The sequence below is a fragment of the Sciurus vulgaris genome (assembly GCF_902686455.1).
Source record: "Sciurus vulgaris genome assembly, chromosome: 17".
Classification (NCBI taxonomy): Eukaryota; Metazoa; Chordata; class Mammalia; order Rodentia; family Sciuridae; genus Sciurus; species Sciurus vulgaris.
The window spans coordinates 42,275,775-42,294,597 of NC_136478.1; the positions used below are offsets into that span (position 1 = coordinate 42,275,775).

At 45.4% G+C, this 18,823-nt stretch overlaps 1 protein-coding gene across 1 annotated transcript in view; it reads right to left on the reverse strand.

Moving 5' to 3' along the window:
* PEPD (peptidase D) overlaps positions 1–18,823 on the reverse strand; it is a 116,860-nt gene that overhangs the window by 68,953 nt on the left and 29,084 nt on the right. Inside the window, exons 7-8 of the mRNA XM_079118561.1 lie at positions 13,249–13,293; positions 769–844 (exon numbers count right to left, since the gene is read on the reverse strand). Coding sequence (XP_078974687.1) covers positions 769–844; positions 13,249–13,293 — 121 coding nt within the window. The remainder of the gene's footprint in view (positions 1–768; positions 845–13,248; positions 13,294–18,823) is intronic.

Consider the following 18,823-nt stretch of genomic DNA (forward strand, 5'->3'; position numbering starts at 1 on the left):
AGAAATGTGACAAATTGGACTTTTAAGGGCTCCAAAATCCATACAGTTTATTTAAACCACTATGGAGTACTTCCATTTGGAAGTGGATAAACGCCGAGCTCTGTGCTACAGCTGGGAGGTGGTGGGCAGGCTGAAGACAGCAAAGATTTGGCTAGTTGTGTTTGGTGAATGCCTAAAGTCAAGAAGACTATGAAGACGATCTACCAACTATGCAAGAGATCACGCAGACCACCACTCACCCTTGACTTCTCCTAATGCAAAGCTGTGCCATGCCAAAGCAGGCACTGGGCTATCCCAGCAGCCCCAAAAGCCTTCCAAAGATACACTTCCTCATTTGGTCTTGTTTTTCTATCAAGTGGGAAGTTTGGAAAACAACCATGTGAAGATGTTTTCAGAAAATGGACAATGGTAATAAAAGTGCTGGAGTCATTGTTATGGACAAAAGAAATGAGCCAGGAACTGCCGGGATGCCAGGAAGGAGAGGCCTACCCTCCCGAAGTTGGGAATTTGTTTTGGAAAACTCCCTGAGGACCAGTCTCATGAATTCTCACTCCATCTCATGAAGATGGGTGCCTTAAGGTGAGGAGCCAGGGCAGAACCTCTCTAGTCCCTGTCCTCTGCCCACTAGGGAAGAGAATCATACTGAGCAACACTTTCTGCCTCTCACAGGTCCTCAGGGACTAGAGCCGGGCCACGACCTTCCACGTGGGTTTCTAACCCTACACGCAGCAATGCTGCCTGCCCAGCCAGAGCGGGCAACTAACTCACCTCCTGGTGGGCCTCACTGGAGATTCGATTGGTGTAGCGCAAAACTTCCAGCTCCATGTCTGTCTTGAACACTCGACTTCAGAGGAGAAAAAGAAAGTAGCAAGTCAGTGACCTCCAGACCGGACCCCTCCAGGGAGACCCAACCCCACGCTGCGCAGCCTGCAAGCAAGGTCTGCCTGTGCTGTACAGGACCAGAGGGGGCCCCATGCCCTAGGAGTGATGAATTACCCAGAGCGGTGCAGAAGAAAATTCCTGGAGGGAGCACGGTAGCTGCCATCTCATCCCAACACCAGCCCCAAACCAGAAGGTTGGTGACCAGAACAAAGAAGCCACTGTGGGTGGTGGAAGAAGCCCAGCATCTACAGGCAGACACACTGTATCTCTCTGAGCCTCAGTTTCCTCATCCATGGAAGGGGAATAAATTCTACATGGCAAGGGGGTTGGACCTTAATCTTAAGGGTGCCACCTCCCAGGCCTCTGCTCAGATGGCTGAAGGAACACTTGGCTCCTCCCTACCCACCTGTTCCTGGGGCAGCCCAGGAACACATGTGATTCGGGCCCCACCTGAGACAGGTCAGGCAGTGGGAGACACCAAAGGGGACTGCAGCCATTTTAGCCTGTGTAGACAGGTACAGATGTGGCAACAGCTGGTCTACGGAGAGAAGCAGGAGACCAGGAGCAGACAAGAGGGGCGCAGCAGGGTTGAAGGGGACAGTGCGCATGTGCAAGGGCAGGGGAGGCAAAACCAGGAACCCAGAAGAGTCCCCAACAACTGACTCTGGGGGACACCCAGGGACCTTGCAACAAACTCATGGCCATGTGCCCAAATGTGTTAGGTGCCTGGTCCTTGTTCTCATCCCCAGCAGGCTTCACACAGATACTCATCTTCTACCTCTGCCCATTTCAAATACATAATGCAAGACCACAGGTATGCAAGTCACTAAGGGCACTGGCCTGGACAGACCCTGGGCTCCAACCCCAACTGCACCCCTCCGCAGCTGTGCGGCTGAGCTCCTTACTCTGCGCCTGCTTCATAGCCTGTGACATGTCCCTTAGGTAGACTGCCTGAGTCTCTCAAAAGATGGTATTTGAGAGGGCTTGGTTCTGGGATCCCTGCAGATGCCAAAATCCACAGGTTCAAGTCCCTTATGCAAAATGATGTCATATTTGCTTTTGGCCTACTCTGTAGTTAGGCCTAGCACAGTTGCGTCTGCTCTAAACATGTAAGGCCTCTTTTTTATTGTCATTATTCCCTAAAGAATATAGTATAACAGCTACTACACAGCATTTACATTGTGTTAGGTAGTACGAGTAATCTAGAGAAGATTTAGCATTTACAGGAGGATGTGCATCAACTTTACAACTATTTACAGAGCACTTACAAAGTTACAGGCCTGACCACAAAGGTCAGGAACAAGTGTTGGAGAGAAGCTGAGGATCTATGAATTCATGTGAATTCAACACGATGCTCAGTGAATAGCAACTCTGAGGCTTGCTTTCTGGAACCTTCTGGATTTTTTTTTTCCTACAGCAGCTGGTTGAATCTATGGATGTGGAACCCATGGGGGGCTAACTGTGTTTCCAAATGTTTACAAGAGGCCCACAAAAGTAGATGAATCTCAGAAAACGAACACGGCCTCCCTTCTTTTTAGACTGCCATTTATCGGGGGCCTGTTCGGGGTAGGTTCTGGGAATGGCAGTGAACATGGGCTGCGTGGCCCAACTCACCCCCTGCAGGACCAACGCACTTATCCCCCAGCTGCTGGGGTGCTGGCGGCCAACCAGTCCTCTCTGGAGGTCTTCTTGATTCAATGGAGGGAACAAAGACCCAGCTTTCTGCTTCAACTGGGGACATCTCTGCTGGGTAGCTCCAGTTCCAAAGCTTCCTACACGATCAGCTGAGCGTGCTTGGGACTGCATTACAGGCCCATCCTGCTTCTTCACTCTGCCACATACGTTGATCCCGAGAGCACACCCCAACACGTTTTCTGCCCACTTATCCCAGAGACCCAGCTCCCTACGGAACGCCATGTGCAAAAGCTCATAGCCATATTTTACATATGAGAAACTGAAACAGCTAAAATAACATCAAAAGCGCAGGACCTGCTGGGCTCCGTGGCGCACACCTTCAATTCCAGCGGCTGGGGAGGCTGAGGCAGGAGGATGGTGAGTTCAAAGCCAGCCTCAGCAAAGGTGAGGTGCTAAGCAACTCAGCGAGACTCTGTCTCTAAATAAAATACAAAACAGGCTGGGGATGTGGCTCAGTGGTCAAGTGCCCCTAAGTTCGATGCTTGGCACCCACCCTTTGCCCCTCAAAAAAGTGCAGGACCTATTCTACCTCACTGACTCCCTTTACCCTTAATTGCACGTAAATAAAGAACTTTAAACCCACACAATTTGCTAATCAAATGCAAAAGAAAGTCCTTTTCAGAAGTTCAAAATTTCAGAATTGGGGAAGACATTTAAGAATTCACCCTAGCAAAAAGGAAGCAATGGGGGAAGGGTGGAGAGAGACAGAGAACAAATCAATTAAGAGGATGAGATGATATAAAGGGATATTTTTAGAAAGCAGAGTTGGCCCAAAAGTATAATTAAATAAAAGTGTAGGACATGCAGGATAGCAAGGCTGGAAAGCCATCAGAAATCAGAACTCAGACATGTGGCTCTGAGAACAGAATGGATTCGTTTCCACACATAAAATCAATAAGAAGCCTAAAACTCTTAGTGATATGGTGAAGGCAAACAAAACTCCAAGAAATTTATATAGAAGCCACATTGATTCATGTGGTACTAAAGTAACACTGTGCAGATTACCTTCCAGTCCCAGGCAGAAAATGTGACCCAGCAGTCAACCTAGCATCACTGATGATAGGTCAACTACATATTACTTGGGTCCTAATGTGGTGCAACAAGAAATGCACATCACTTAGGATGTATTTTATCAAATATGTTAAATTTGCAAGGCTTTAGGTCTTCCATTCAGTTTACAAGAAATATGGGGATAGAAGGACAAGCTAAGGACACCGCAAGGGAACCATTGTACAAATCCAGAAGGCAGGAAACCCTGAAGCACAACCAGCCCAGTCTCTCAGTAACTCAGTGCTATGGTTGGGATCTGAATAGCCCCAAGCCTATGTTAAAGGTTTGGTGGCCTATGGGGGGGGGGGGACTTTTAAGAGGTAAGGCCTACTTGGAGAAAGTGTCCTTAAAGGGGACCTAGGGGTCCCAGCCCTTCTGGCCATGAGGTGAGAAGCTTGCTTGCCTTTGCCACATCTATGCACTATGATGTACTGTCTCACCACAGGCCCAAAGTGATGGGGTCAAGTGACCAAGGAGTGAAATCTTTGAAACCATAAGCCAAAATAAATCTTTCCTCCTTATATATTGATTATCCCAGGAATTTTGCCACAGCAATGGCAAGTTAGGTTACAATGTCACTATCATGGGGAAAAAAATGAAAACAACTAACTATGATATGGGAAATTAATGGGATATGTCAAGGTCAATTGGGGACTTTTTTTTAAAATTAATATATTTTAATGGAAACAATAATTGTACATATTGATGGGGTTCCGTGTGGCATTTCAATACATGTATAGTGTCCAGTGATCGGATCAGGGTAACTAGAGTATCTATCACCTCAGATATGTATCATCTCTGTGTTGGGGATACTCAAAATCCTCTCTACTACCTATTTTGAAATATTTAACTAATTGCTGTCAACCATAGTTATCCTACTGTGCTAAAGGACACTGGAATTTACTCCTCTTGTGCAACTGTATCCACTAATTGTCCTCTCTCCACCCCTCCTTCCCCAGCACCCTTCCCAAGCTCTGGTAGTATTTTCTAACTTCCAAAAATGTACATATGCTGTTTTTATTATAATGAAAAGTTTTTTAATTCAAAAAATAAAAAACCATACTCCAAGCAGGGCATACATAAAACATGGAGTTCCATTTTTCTACAAATGATTAATATATAAGAAAACATATCTATATGCTCCTGACGCTAGGAGCACCCTGGGCTGGTAATGCTGAACTCAAAGAGAAGCTGCCGCTCTGGTACATTCCACAGCTCTGCAGAGACCACAACTATGGTGATAACAATAAAAGCCTGGTTTTATGGGGTTTTGTTGTTGTTGTTTTTACCTTTAAGTTTTCCCAAAAAACACATAAGATTTACTGATCACATAAACACAATGGAAACGGTAAGAACCCTGATGAGAAAACAGTGCAGAGGCCAGGTGGTGTCGGCAGGGGACTGAAGACACCATGCAGAAAGGGCTTCAGGGACCCTCCCACAGCCTCGGCTGACCCCGCGGGGGCAGGGGGGTGGGGGGAGGGGGATGGCAGAGAGAGGTCACAGAATACGATATAAAGGAGGGTCGAGTGCATGACAAGATGCCAAAGGGAGCCAGTAAAAGAAGCAGAAGTGATCATACCATCCAAAGTCAGGCAGGGTGAAGTGCGGGCAGGGTTGCAGTTTGATTCTCATCTACCTTCCCTCTTCTGATTCTGTACTAGCGAGGTTTTCTAACGAATGCACATATTAATTTGATACACTAAAAACTTTAATAATAAGGTGCTGCCATAATGACAAATATATATCCATTCACTTATTTCATCTTGCTGTTAAGGAAGTGCCAATCTGATGTTCCCGGCACAGGTGAGAAGTGAGTAAAACAAACACCTTCTCTCATGGGACTCAGAGACTCAGGAGATACACCACGCAAGGAAATCCACAATTACAAAGCGGGAGAAGGGCCGCCTTCAGGGGAAGTTCAGATGCTATGGAGGGAAACAGGAAGGAGCCAAGCTTGGTAGGAGATGGTCCCATCTCATCTGTGATGCTGAGACTTGGAGGAGTCTGGAGAACAGGCCAAAAGTTCTAGGTGTATCCCCAAGGGTCAGCTCTGCTCCTTTGCTAAAGGTGACCCACCTTCTCCAAGATCCCATGCGGTCACCTTTCCTTCTCCCAAAATGGGACACTCAAGTGCCTTCAAGATCAGTAAAGCCCAAGTGACCAACACCTGCCCCTCTGTCTAAAGTGTACCCCTCACCCCTCCCCTGTCCATTCTCCTCAGTCAACCAGAGAGCCCATGAGCTGGTCTCAGGCTGATGAGGACGGCAGGGCAGACAGGGGCTCTGTGAGATCTGAAGTGGGCTGCTCTCCCACCTCCATCACAGACAGACAGCCCCTGGGGACTTCACAGAAGCAGCCACTGACTCACAGTCTCCATGACGCCACACAGATGGCTCAGACAGTTATTTGTCATTGCAAAATGAGAAAGGCATCTTATAGCATGCCACTGCCTCCCAAAGACTATGGAACCTTCCAGGTTAGGTGGAAAAACAAACACATAAGTCCAGAGGGACTTTTCCAAAATGAATGCCCTTTCCTGAGAAGGCAGACCCCACAGTCTGTCATCAGAAAGCAGCCTGACTCCAGGGCAGGGTGCTGGCTGCAGTCCCACCAGGGGACCAGAATCCTTGTTCCTGTTTCCTGGAGGGGAAGACAGGATACACACGTAGGACTCAAACGAGCAGCTTGGGTTCTTGAGGTCTAAGTCCACTTACAGGATAACCTAGTGGTGACTATGTCACTGCCACCCTCCAGAGGGAGCAGGCCTTTCTTAAATGCAGTAATGGCCAGAGTGACAACATGGATGGAAGCGGGCCCAGGCCACGCCCACCTCTGGCCCTCTGCTGGGTGAGATGGCGGGCCCATCCCTCTCCCACCACTCCTGCCAACACTGCACACTCCTGCGCCCCATCCGGCCTGCTCCATGCCTGTTCGAGGGCTGCTGAGCACTGGCTGCCCAGGGAAGGTGCACAGCTGGCCAGACAGCCCTCAAGCTCCCAGGCACCCACCACACCTGACTGTGACATGGCCCCCAACTGGAGAGCATGCAGGAGGCCTGCTGTCAACTCCCTCCACCTTCTCTACTCCTCCAGACCCTCTCCATGCACAGGCTCCTCCTCAGCAGATGAATGAACTCTGCCTCCACTTCATGGTGGAGACTCTCCCCTTCTCTGCTCATATTCTTCCCCTTAAGAGGGAAGCGACACCTCCCTATGAGACACACAGGCACACTTGGATCTCTCTCAGGATCCCAGCCCCACCTCCTCCAACCACCTACCCCTCTTAACTAGCAGCTCCACCACTGAAAACCCCTCCTCCTTGTTCATGTCTCCCCTCATCCTGACATGCTTTTATCATTTCCCACCTCGTCTCTTTCCCCAGCCATTCTGCCAGTCCTCCTCACCTCCTTCTAGATCGCAGGGCTCACTCACGGTGCACACTGGCCTGTTCTCCCCCTCCCTCTGCACTTTGCCTTCTGCATCTGCTCCTCAACCCTTGGAGGTCCCCTGGTGCCTGGAGCTCAGCGTGAGAGAACTTCCACTATGTCCCCAGCTCCATGTTTCTCCTGCTGCTGAAAGACCATGGGCGTCACCTAGACACCTCCCTCTAGTCGCGCCTCTCCCCCGTCCCGTGGCTCCCCACATCTGACCCAGACCAAGGGCTGCCATTCTACCCGCACATCCTCCCTTTCTCTTTACCTAGACCCCACTTTGACAGCCTCTGGCCCTGCCTGCCTGCTCTCAGACAGCAGCTGGGGATGCTGAGGAAATGCAAATCTTCTCCAGTTTTCTCTAGCTGACAACCTTTCAGTGGCCTCCAGGTATCCTCAGGAGGAAGGTAAAACTCCATACCATGACTCCTGAGGCTCCCCAGGCCCTGCTTCCGCCTCCCCTACATTTGCCCTGCTCCAATCTCCAGCCTCCTCCCTCCTCCTGACCTTGCTCAGGCCCTTTCACCCAAGTTGCCTCTAGCTCTCACTGGAAACACTCCTTTCCCAAGGTTGGGGAGGGCCTCCTCCATTCACCCACCGGAGGCTAAATCCTTTCTCCCTGGGCAGTCTACAGGAATCCTCAGAAAGCTCTCACACTTCTAATTTCTTTTAAGTCTCTTCCAAAAGGCTAAAACCCCGAAGGGCAGGGTCCCAAAGTGCCAGAACATGCCTGGCCCAGAGCAGGCACACAGAAACAGGCTCACTGATGCTATCCAGACACTGTACCCAAGCTGGAAAACGTTCTCCAGCCTCATTTCAAGAGAAAGGGCCTCCTCCTCCATCCCACCCAAGCAGAGTTCATCAGGTCAGGTGGACTCCTGCTCAGCTCCCAGGCCAGATCGTACAGGTAGCCTCCTGGGGCCTCTGCAACCCAGACTCTCACCACCACTGCCTGGCTGGGCCACAAAGGTAAGAAGCAGCAGCAGGGCACTTGAGACCCCAGGAGCCCACACTCCCAGGAGCCCACACTCCCAGGCTCCCCACCCTGAAGATGAGCAGAAGGCATATCCCCAGCCCAAGGAGAAAGAAGCCTCAACCCACACCACACTCAATGTTGAGTACAGATGATGTGTGTTTTCAGCCCTCCTTGAGGTCAAGTCCTGCTTTCTTTTGTGATTTTACTTTGAGGAAGTTGACACACTGGGCCTCTAACTGGTTTACCCAAGACTTTCTCCTCCACACTCTTGGGTCTCATTTAAAAAAAAAAAAAAAAAAAAAATTTAAACAGAACCCAGGCAAATTATTCCACAAAGGCGGTTCTCTGATAAAATTGGACTGGCTGTTCTTTGGGCTGGCCCAACTTAATCCCAGCTCAAACAGATGTCTGTGTATGCTGGTTTAGCCAATTATCCATCGGGTGCTCTGGGCCTGCAGTCTCACCCAGGTGCCAGGGAGAGAGGAACCATCCTTTCTGGCCCAGTTATCACCAAGATACAAGCCCCAGACACTGTTTTTAAGATTACTGCAGAAAATAAGACTGTCCAGCACTCTGCCTGGTTTCTCTCCATCTGATGAGGCTACTTCAGCCACTCCTGAGTAAATAGGGCTAAGAAAGGAGGATTCTCCAGGTTTTGTAGCACCACCACCTCTGAGGAAGGAATGCTTGGTGTCACATATTGTCTCAGCCTTGTCTGTCCACAGAGGTGTGGGTGGCTGATATAACCCTAAGAGGACAAGGGCACCTCCTCCAAGGATACAACAGTGACCACAGCTCAGGACAGAACAATACAGATGTTTCAGAAGAAGCTGGTGCAGAAGGCAGCTCAGGCTTTCCAGATGCAAAGGAGGTGCCTGGCGTGGGTTGGGAGGCACAGGCACCCCGGGCTTCATGCCAAATCAGGGGTTTATGGCCATGCCTGTAAGGATTTTGTTGTGCTCAAACAGAAAGGTGGCAAACCTCACTCACATGGGGAGGTTGAGGGAGTGAAGGCTCCTGCCCTACCCTGCGCCCAGAATCTCCTGCTACTGGCCTGAAATGACAAAAACTGTCAGAGATTTATTTGCACAATCTTTTTTTGCCCTTAAATATTCACAGGTCACAAAATTGCCTCTGGGCATTAAACCCAGGATTAAGACATCAATTAACTGAGGTCTGATTGCTCCACTGATTAACATAGTAGTGAGACAGGATGAAGTATTTCCAAAATCACTCTCTGAGCATCAAAGTGCCACCGTGCTGAACAAAACCCATTTAAATGACCAGGAAATTCCATCTCTCCTGGAGACAAATGTGCAGGGAGTGGTTCTGTGGAATCCAGGTGGGCAAGAGTTCAATACCACAGGACTCCCCCTGCCCACTCCACTCCCCTGCAGCAACTATCGCTTCCACATCCCAAGATGGAGCAATACAAAGAATAAAATCTCAGAATAGGAGGGACAGAAAAGAAATGGGCTGGGTGGAATTACACATCTCAGGAGGCTCAATCAATAATTCTCAAGGGAACCACAACCAAGCTCAGCCATGAGTGGAGCATGCCTGAGACCTGGCTGGGGACAGGCACATGTGGATGGCAGGTCCACTCCACCCTATACTAGGGTCCAGCTATACCTATCCCACATCCCATCTCCTGCCTTCTGGCTCATGGCAACTCATTCTCCCTCTGCCTGGGAATCCCAATTTCCATTTGACTTTGTCATCAAATGGAGGGTTAAATGCCTACTCATTAGGAGACCAAGGTGAGCAATCATACTGGAATACCTTTCATATGTGCACCAAGCATATAAGTCATCATCTACATAACTTTTCTAATTAGGGACATGCTACTCAGAATGTAGGGTCCTAGGGCACTTCACCCCTAAACCATTCAAGGCTTACCATGTCTTGTGCTCACAGAAGGCAGGGGAGTAGAAATAGATATGTTACCCACTGCCTGCTTAATGCATGCAGGACACTTTCACTCAGTGTAATTAACAGTTCTAAAACTGGCGTATGACTCAATTGAACAGTCTCACTTAAAACCCAAGAAGGCACACGGCAATTGCTGATATGCTTGCTCTTCTGTGACACTTCCAGAGGTACTTAGCCAGAACCCAAACCCCTGAGCTATTAGACGGTATGAAGGCATCTCCTTTTATTTCCTACCCTACCTTCAGATCAATTTCATCATCTGCGAAACTGCGAAGTAGAACCACAGCCTAAATTATGGAAGTGAGATGCCTGCTCTTATTAAATTTCAACTTTTGACCTACACATTCAAACTGTAATACCCAGCACAAGAAAAGAAACGCTCAGTTATGATCTCATGTTTGTGGGGAAGAGTATGATTACAGAGGAATTTACAGGAAATCAAAAAGGCACTGCTTGAGAGAATGGAAAACAATAAAACAGTCACACAGAGGAAATGAATGACAACCAAACAAAAATGAGAAAGTGAGCTTCCCCATGCTGGGAGTCTGCTCTTTGCCTTCCAATCAGATAGGCTCGGGGAAGAACCCGAGCTAGCTTGGGGCTGGGGGATATATGGGTGCCAAGGAAGCTTTGCCACGTAGCCCCTGTCCTCCAGCCCTGCTACATACTGGCCTCAGCCCAAGATCCATTCTGCTGGCTCCAAGAATCCCATGCTTCCAAGGTAACCAGGAGTGAACAGGGAGAAAGGCTGACCTTCTGGCAGGCCGTAGCCTCAAGAGTGCTTCTCTGAGCAACATGGGGCTACACCAGATTCTGGAACCAACAACCTGGGCAAGTCCCTAACCTCCCTGTGCCTCAGTTTTCCTCATCAATAGCATGGCAGTAACTAAGAACCTACCTACTGTACCAAACCAAAACACCCTCTTTGAGTCAGATGGCAAGTCTGGTGCTCAGTTCAGTCCCTTGCACACAGTGAGCTAGGTATTACCACATCTCCATTTTTCAGATGAAGCAGCTGAGGCTCATAAAAGGATCCTGGGCTGGGGGGTTAGAACTCAGGTGTCTAGGCTGACAATTTCCCCCAGGCAGCTTCCCTCTACAGAGAGAGAGGGTGCTGAGGAGCCTTCAAGACCCAGGAGTCCATAAGCAACATCATGGAAAGCAGACCCTCTCTAGGACATGAAGGACCTGCCCACCATTCTACCCAGAACCCTTCCCTCATTTACAGGGCGAGGGCGACGTTCATGGCTGCAACAGATCCACTGAGAGCCGCTGCATCACTGCAGAGACCAAGATCTGTGCTATTAAAACACACCCCTGAGGCAGCAAGGACAATGTGACATTTCTGAAATCGTTCTACTGCCATCAAATGCCAAATAAGTACTTTCCGCTGTTCACTTTAATAAAGTTGAGTGGTATTCTATGAACGCAGACTCCACCTCAGAGCCTTGGAAATGTCACTTGAATTAAAGCAAGCTTACTCCAAAGTGACAAACTAATGGTGCATCCCTCAGGGAGATGCTGGAGTGCACAACCCAGTCACGGTCTCCAAAGTGCCCCCATTGTAAGCAACCTCGAGGGAAAGTCACGGTGAGGCAGCATGAGTGCATGTGGACCTGTTCTGCCAAGCTGGGGGCTAGCAAGAGGCCAGGCATTCGTTCCTTTATTCAGAAAGAAGAGGTGGCCGTGAACTTGAAGGTCATAGCCTCCACCCTCACAGTGTGTGGCCATGACAGAAATTGGGCCAAGGCTGCTGACAGAGCTAGGTCAGCCCAACTGGTCTCTCTGGAGGGTCAGTACTGACACCTGTCATCAGTTCCCAGATGTCTGTCTCCAAACCTGCAACTCAGCCCTCTCATCCACTGGTACCTACCTCAGACAACAAACACATCCCAAACAAGTCCCAACTTGCCACAGCATCCCCCTTCCAGTGATGAGTCCCCCATGTCACTGGTGAATGATCCAGCTGCTCAGGGCAAAAACCCAGTCACCTCCGTTACACCACTACAGCTGGCTCCTCCCATGAGTCCCCATCACAGTCCCTTTTTCTCTTGCATCTGTCACCACACCCCTTCCATGGCTACCTGGACCCCTGCAACAGCCTCCTCACAGGCAATCTGTTCCCACTCTTGCCCCACAACTGAGTCTCCAGCCAGAGGCCAAAATTATTTTTGGAAAAGCAAACCTGATTCCACACTCCCCAGCTTCAACCCTTCAGGGGTTTCCTGTGTTTCCCATTTCTCTCAAGACAGAGTCAAACTGATACCAAGACTGGCCTAGTCACAGCCCACCTCTCCAACCATCCTAAGACTACACTTCCCCGGCCCCCATAGTCACACAAGGCCACCACCCTTTCTCTGGTATTCCTGAGCTAATGTTTCACTGGCCTGGATCACCCTCTCCTTCTCCAACAGCAAATTTCTATTAATCTTTGGGTCACAGTGTTGGTCCCAAGCGCCAAGGTTAGGTGAATTATATCTATCAACTAGATTTGGTAAGATCAAAAGCAAAACATCTACATATTTCATAGGCGAGTGACAAGGTGGCAAAGGTCCTGCCTCACCTCTCTTCTACATTCACAATAAGTACTGTCACGCAACAAAGCAAAAAATGCTTTACTGCTATCAAAGAACAACTTGATGGCTTAGGAAGAAAATCGGTGGCATATCAGAGTTGGAGGGTCACTGCCAGGGTCCAGAGAGGTCACGCCCAACCCGAGAGGGCCTATCCTCCAGGTATCTAACAAACCAGGTGTGCTGCAGGTAAGGGCTGCCCAATGAAGAAGGAAGGCCACAAAAGAACATGTATAACAGAATGCCACATCTGTCCAGACACCTGTGCAAAAGGGGAACACATGCTCACCTTTCTGGCATGGGATTGTGTGGGATGTTCACTTCTATACTTTGTACTACCTGCCTTCTCTCTGAGCTGTGTATGGCTTATGGTAAGAATTTTGAAAGACTGAAAATATAGTTCAACGGTAGAGCACATGACGCAGGCCTAAGGGCCTGGGTTTACCCCCAGAAACACACACATGACTAAAAAGAAATGATAAGTGAAATTTAATTGATATTCAAATGACTCATGCCCTTTTGGAAAACCAACCATCAACTAATCAACAACAACATCCCCCAAACCCTGCCCAAAAAAAATTCAGAAAAGGCTAAAGAAGGAAGTTCTAGGGACCAGCTTTCTGAGTTGGGTGAGCAGAAATAACAGGGTCTCCTGTCTCCATGAGTTGAGCATAACAAAAAGCCAAGCGAGCCACAACTGTACTCACCACTCAACGATCTCTGGGTGAAGAATGGTGTTGTTGACATTGAACCTACGGAAGAAAATAAACAAAGCCCATTAGGTCAGTATCTATCATTAAGAAGTACCTCATTCAATACATATACACCATGGCCAAAAACAATAAAACAGGCCTCAAATGAATTTCCTGACTCCTTGACCTGCAGAAGTCCTGCTATTCAGTTCCTGCAGCAGACCTAGAAGCCCAGCGCCCATCCCCAAGTGCAGTTCCCCCTCCACCCCCACAATGCAGACAGCACAGCCACTTCTGTCTAGTATGCCAACATATTTAGAATGGGAGCATCAGAATGAAAAGAGAAAGCAGTCGAGAGAATATCTGAAAAAATAATGGCTGAAAACTTCACCAACTTGACTGAAAAGAACATTAATCTACATACACATCCATAAAGCTCAATGACCCTAAGCTGGATAAATTCAAAGATATCCATTCCTAGATCCATCATATTCAAAATGTGAAAAGACAAAGAATACAGATGAACCCCAACTTATAATAGTTCAGTTTAGGGCTTTTCAACTTTATAATGGATTTATCAGGACGTAACAAGGAGTATCTACACTCACAATGATTCGTTTAAACCATTTTCTGGCTTTACAAAGGGTTTATTGGAATATTACCCCAATGTAAGGTGAGGGACACTGGTATCTTAAAAGCAACAAGAGCAAAACAATACATCGCATATAAGGATCCTCAATAAGATTAATAATAAGATTTCCCATCAGAAACTATGGAGAGCAGCAGGCCATGGGATAACATATTCAAAGTGCTGAAAGAAAAAAAAAATGCCAACTACGAATGCTACATCTAGCAAGACTGCTTTAAAACTGAAAAATTAAAACTTCTCAGATAAACAAAAACCAAGAGAATTGATCACTAGCAGACCTACTCTACGACAAATACTAAAGAGAACCCTTTTCACTGATGAAAGGGCACCAGAGAGTGACCTGAATTCACATGAAGGAGGACACTGGTAAAGGTGACCATATAGGGAAAGACAAAGATAGTACAAATGTATTTTTCTAAGACTTTTTTTTCTCCCATCTGACTTAGGGAGACAACTGCAAAAAACAGTAATTGTGAATCTGCAGATAAGCACAAAATGTACAAAGATGCAATCCACATGCAATAACAGCAAAAAGGAGGGGGAGAAAATGGAAATCTACGGAGACAAAGATTTGTATGCTATTGAAATTAAGTCGATTTTAATATAAACAAGAGCTTTACATTTAAGGGTTCAATTGTAATCTCTAGAGCGATCACTAAGAAAATAACTAAAACATACAGAAAACAAGGAAATCAAAATGGAACAATAAAAAAAAAAATCATAGGCTGGACGGTACAGTGTTCACATAGTAGGTACAAGGCCCTGGGTTCAATCCCCAGAACCATAAAAACAAACAAATGAAGAAGAAAGAAGGAGGAGGAGGAGAAAAGAAAAAAAAAAATCAGACACAAAAGGTGGCAACGGGTCCCTGGTGCCCGCTCACTCTCTTTTATTTCCTGGCCACGAGATGGGCTTTGCAATGCCACGTGATCCCACTATGATGTGCTCCCTCACCACAGACCCAAAAGCAGGAAGGCCAACTGATCATGCACAGGAACATCCAAAAGTATGAGCCAAAATAAACCTCTCCACAAGTTGATCATCTCAGGTATCTTGTTACGGTTACAGAAATATGACACAAGCATCTAGATAAACCTAATAAAACTGTAGGTCCCAAAATAAATTCATACATTAATGGTAAAGTGACCTTTCTATTGTGATAAAGCACACATAAAATGTGTCATTTTAATTTTTTTAAGTGTACACTTCAGTGGCTTTGTCATATTGTTATAAAATCATTGTCCCTATACATCTCCAGAACTGTCCAGCATCTTATACCAAAACTCTCCAGTCATTCAGCAATAACACCCCCATTTCTTTTTACCCCCCGGTGCTGGTAACTACTATTCTATTTTATTTCTCTATGAATTTGGCTACTTTAATAACCTCATACATGTACAATTATACAATATTTTTCCTTGGCCAGTTGACTTCTGACAAGGGTGCCAATACAATCCATTAAATGTCAACACAATCTTTCCAATGAGTGATGCTGAAACAATTGGATATTCAAATGAAAAAGAATTAAGTTGGGTCCCTACTTAACACCACATAAAAAAATGGACCACAGTGAATCGAATACCTAAATGTAAGAACTAAAACTATACAATTCCTAGAAGAAAACATGGGTTTAACTCTTTATGGCCTTGGACTAGATTTCTTAGATAAGATACCTAAAGTATAAATAGATACAAAGAAAACTAGATACTGAACTTCATCAAAATTAAAATTTTTGTGTATCAAGGATACTACCAAGAAACTGAAACGACAAACTATACAATAGGAGAAAATTTTCATAAATCATCAAGAGCTGCTACCCAGAATAAAAGAATGAAGAATTTCAATAACAATGAAAAAAACCCACTTCAATCAGAAATTGGTAAAGGGTCTGAATAGAAACTTCTCCAAAGAAGTTTGACGAATGGCACAAGAAAAGATGTTCAACATTAGTCTTCAAGAAAATGTAAACAAAAAACTCAAGATATTACATCAGGGCCATCAGCCTGGTTATAATGAAACAGATAATAACAAGTGTTGGTGAGCATGGAGAGAAACAAGAGCCCACATACATTGCTGCTGGGAATATAAATTGGTGCAGTTGCTCTGAAAAATTATTTGGCAATTCCTCAAAAAGTTAAGAGCTACCACATGACCCAATAATTCCACTGAAAACATGTTCACATAAAAATTTTTACATCAATGTTCAGAGCGGCAATATTGATAATGGCCAAATGGTGGGCACAACTCAAGCATTCAGCACCTAATGAATGAACAAAGAAAATGTGGTAAATATTCATAGAAAAGAATTATTTTAGCCACAAAAATGAGCAAAGTACTGATTCATGCCATAATATGAATAAAGTTTAAGATGTTCTAGGTGAAAGAAGCTAGACACAGAATACTACATACTGAATGATTTCATTTATATCAAATGTCAGAGCAGGTTAATCCCTAAAGACCTGGGTGTAAAAGGAATGTTGGGGTGAGAGGATGGAGGAATGAAAACTGTAAAGGAGCACAGGGTTCTTTTTGGGTAATAAAAATGTTCTAAAATTGATTGTGATGATCATTGCACAACTCTGTATAACATACAAAACTCACTTAACTGCACGCTTCAATGGGTAAGTCCTAAGGTACATGGATTACACCCAATTAAATTGTTTTTTAAAACTTACTGAACTATGCAGATAGTGAATGCTATATAATGCAAATTTCACTTAAATAAAGCTGCTTTATAAAAATTAACAAAACAGAAAGGAGAAATAGATAAAGCCACAAGCATAGCTGAGACTACCACATACCTCTCATAGTAATAAGAACAAGCAGAGCAATCAGGAAAGATGTACAATACAATTAACCAACTAGACTCAAATGACATGCAGAACACTACCGTCAACATGCAGAATCTATGCTCTCTTCAAGTGTGTATCATTTATATACTAATAAATACCATAATAATCACAAGTTGAAACAAATTTCAAAAGAATGAGATACTGAGAATATTCATTGATCACAGAATTAAACTAGAAGTCAGTAACAGAAAGGGAACTATAAACTCCCAAACTGTTTAGAAACAAAGCAACAAACTTCTACATACCCTCTGTTCCAAGACAAAAATCACAGTGAAACTAGAAACAAAAGTTTGAAATATCAGCTGTGAAATGCAGCTGAAGCAATTCTTAGATAACTGATAGTCCTAAATGAAGAGAGAAGAACATTAAAAATCAAGTAAGTTTCCATCCCAACAATGTCCCTTCCTTCTCTTCCTACAGAAAGAGCAATAAAACCAAAAGAGACTGGGAGGAAATTTAAAAGAGCACAATTAGTGAAGTAAAAACAGGAGAGAAAAAAGTCAAAAGCTGCTCTTAGATAAGATGAACATAACTGAAAAGATGACCCCAGGAGACAAAAATGTTCAGGTCAGGGCACATCTCTGACCCAGGAGAGCCACATGTGATCCAGAGCTCAAGCTATCAGGGAGACAGCTGGGGAAGAAAGACATGGCCCAGTAAAGCAGAGGTCTCAGCAGAGGAGACGTGGCAAGCCTTTAACTCCCTGGATTCCAAGACCTGCTCCATCACAGGTCAGGACACCACATGCAAGCACATGCAGGGCTGTGAGCTCCTGAGCTCCTGCAAGCCAGGGACTCTCCACAGCCTCACTACTTATGTTTGAAAACACCGAGGTAATGCCACAGTTGTGAGGTCAGCAGCCTTACTCTTGGCTGAGCCAACTAAGAAGCAGGGAGAGGGGAAGAGAAAGGCAAGCATAAACCAGCAGGTGAAGAGGATTCCAGATCTAATTCCCAACTACACAAAGAGGACTACTTGATTCAGAGTCAACCTAAATGCTGTAGAATCAAAGACCTACTTGTGAAACATCAAAGAGACTAAAGGCAGCAAGGTAGTGAAGAACAGAATAGCAGACAACATGAATCACGATGACAACACAGACATTGCCACCCATTTTGACAAATGTCACTTTGACCTTAGGAAAAGCAATGGCCTATCTACCGACAGCCAGACAAACTAGCAAAATTTCACTTTACATAATATGTATGTACACACACGCGCACACACACAAAGGCAGCAGAGTGACCCAGCACACAGCCAGACACACACACACACACACACACACACACAAACACAGGCATATGCTTAGAAAATATACATCCAAGTGTATACACAACAGACAAATGCTTGAGATACAGACAATAGACACTAGTCCCAGTCCCACCTTATCCAAGGGGGACATGTTCCAAGACCCCCTGTGGATACCAGAAATCACAGGGAGTATGAATTCTATCTATACTGTTTTTTCATATATATATATATATATATATATATATATATATGCATGCAAATCTATGATTAAGTTTAATTTATAAATCAAATGCATAAGAGGTTGACAATAACTAATAATAAACAGGACAATTATACCAAAAAATAGTAATAAAAATTCCAGCATCATTACTCTTGCTCTTTGGGGTCAATATTAAGTAAAATAAGGGTTACTTGAAAACAAACACTGGGATACAGTGACAGTTGATTTGATAATCAACACAGCTACCAAGTGACTAAAGGGTGGGTAGCATATATAACATGGATACATTAGACAAGGGATTGGGCAGGGAAGTGCAAGATTTGATCAAGCTATTCAGAATGGCATACAATTTAAAACTTATGAACTGTTTATTTCTAGAATTTTCCCTTTTATGTTTTTGGACCTCAGTTGACTATAGCTAACTTACATCATAAAAAGCAAAACCAGAGGACTACTGTATATGCACAAAAACACAGATACAGGCTTTTACACACAAACACACACTAAGCTACATATACTTAGAAGCATGTGAACAAACACAGATACACACATGCATTTGAACAAGGATATATTCAGATATACACAAAGACCCAGATCCAGATAAACAGACGCAGACAC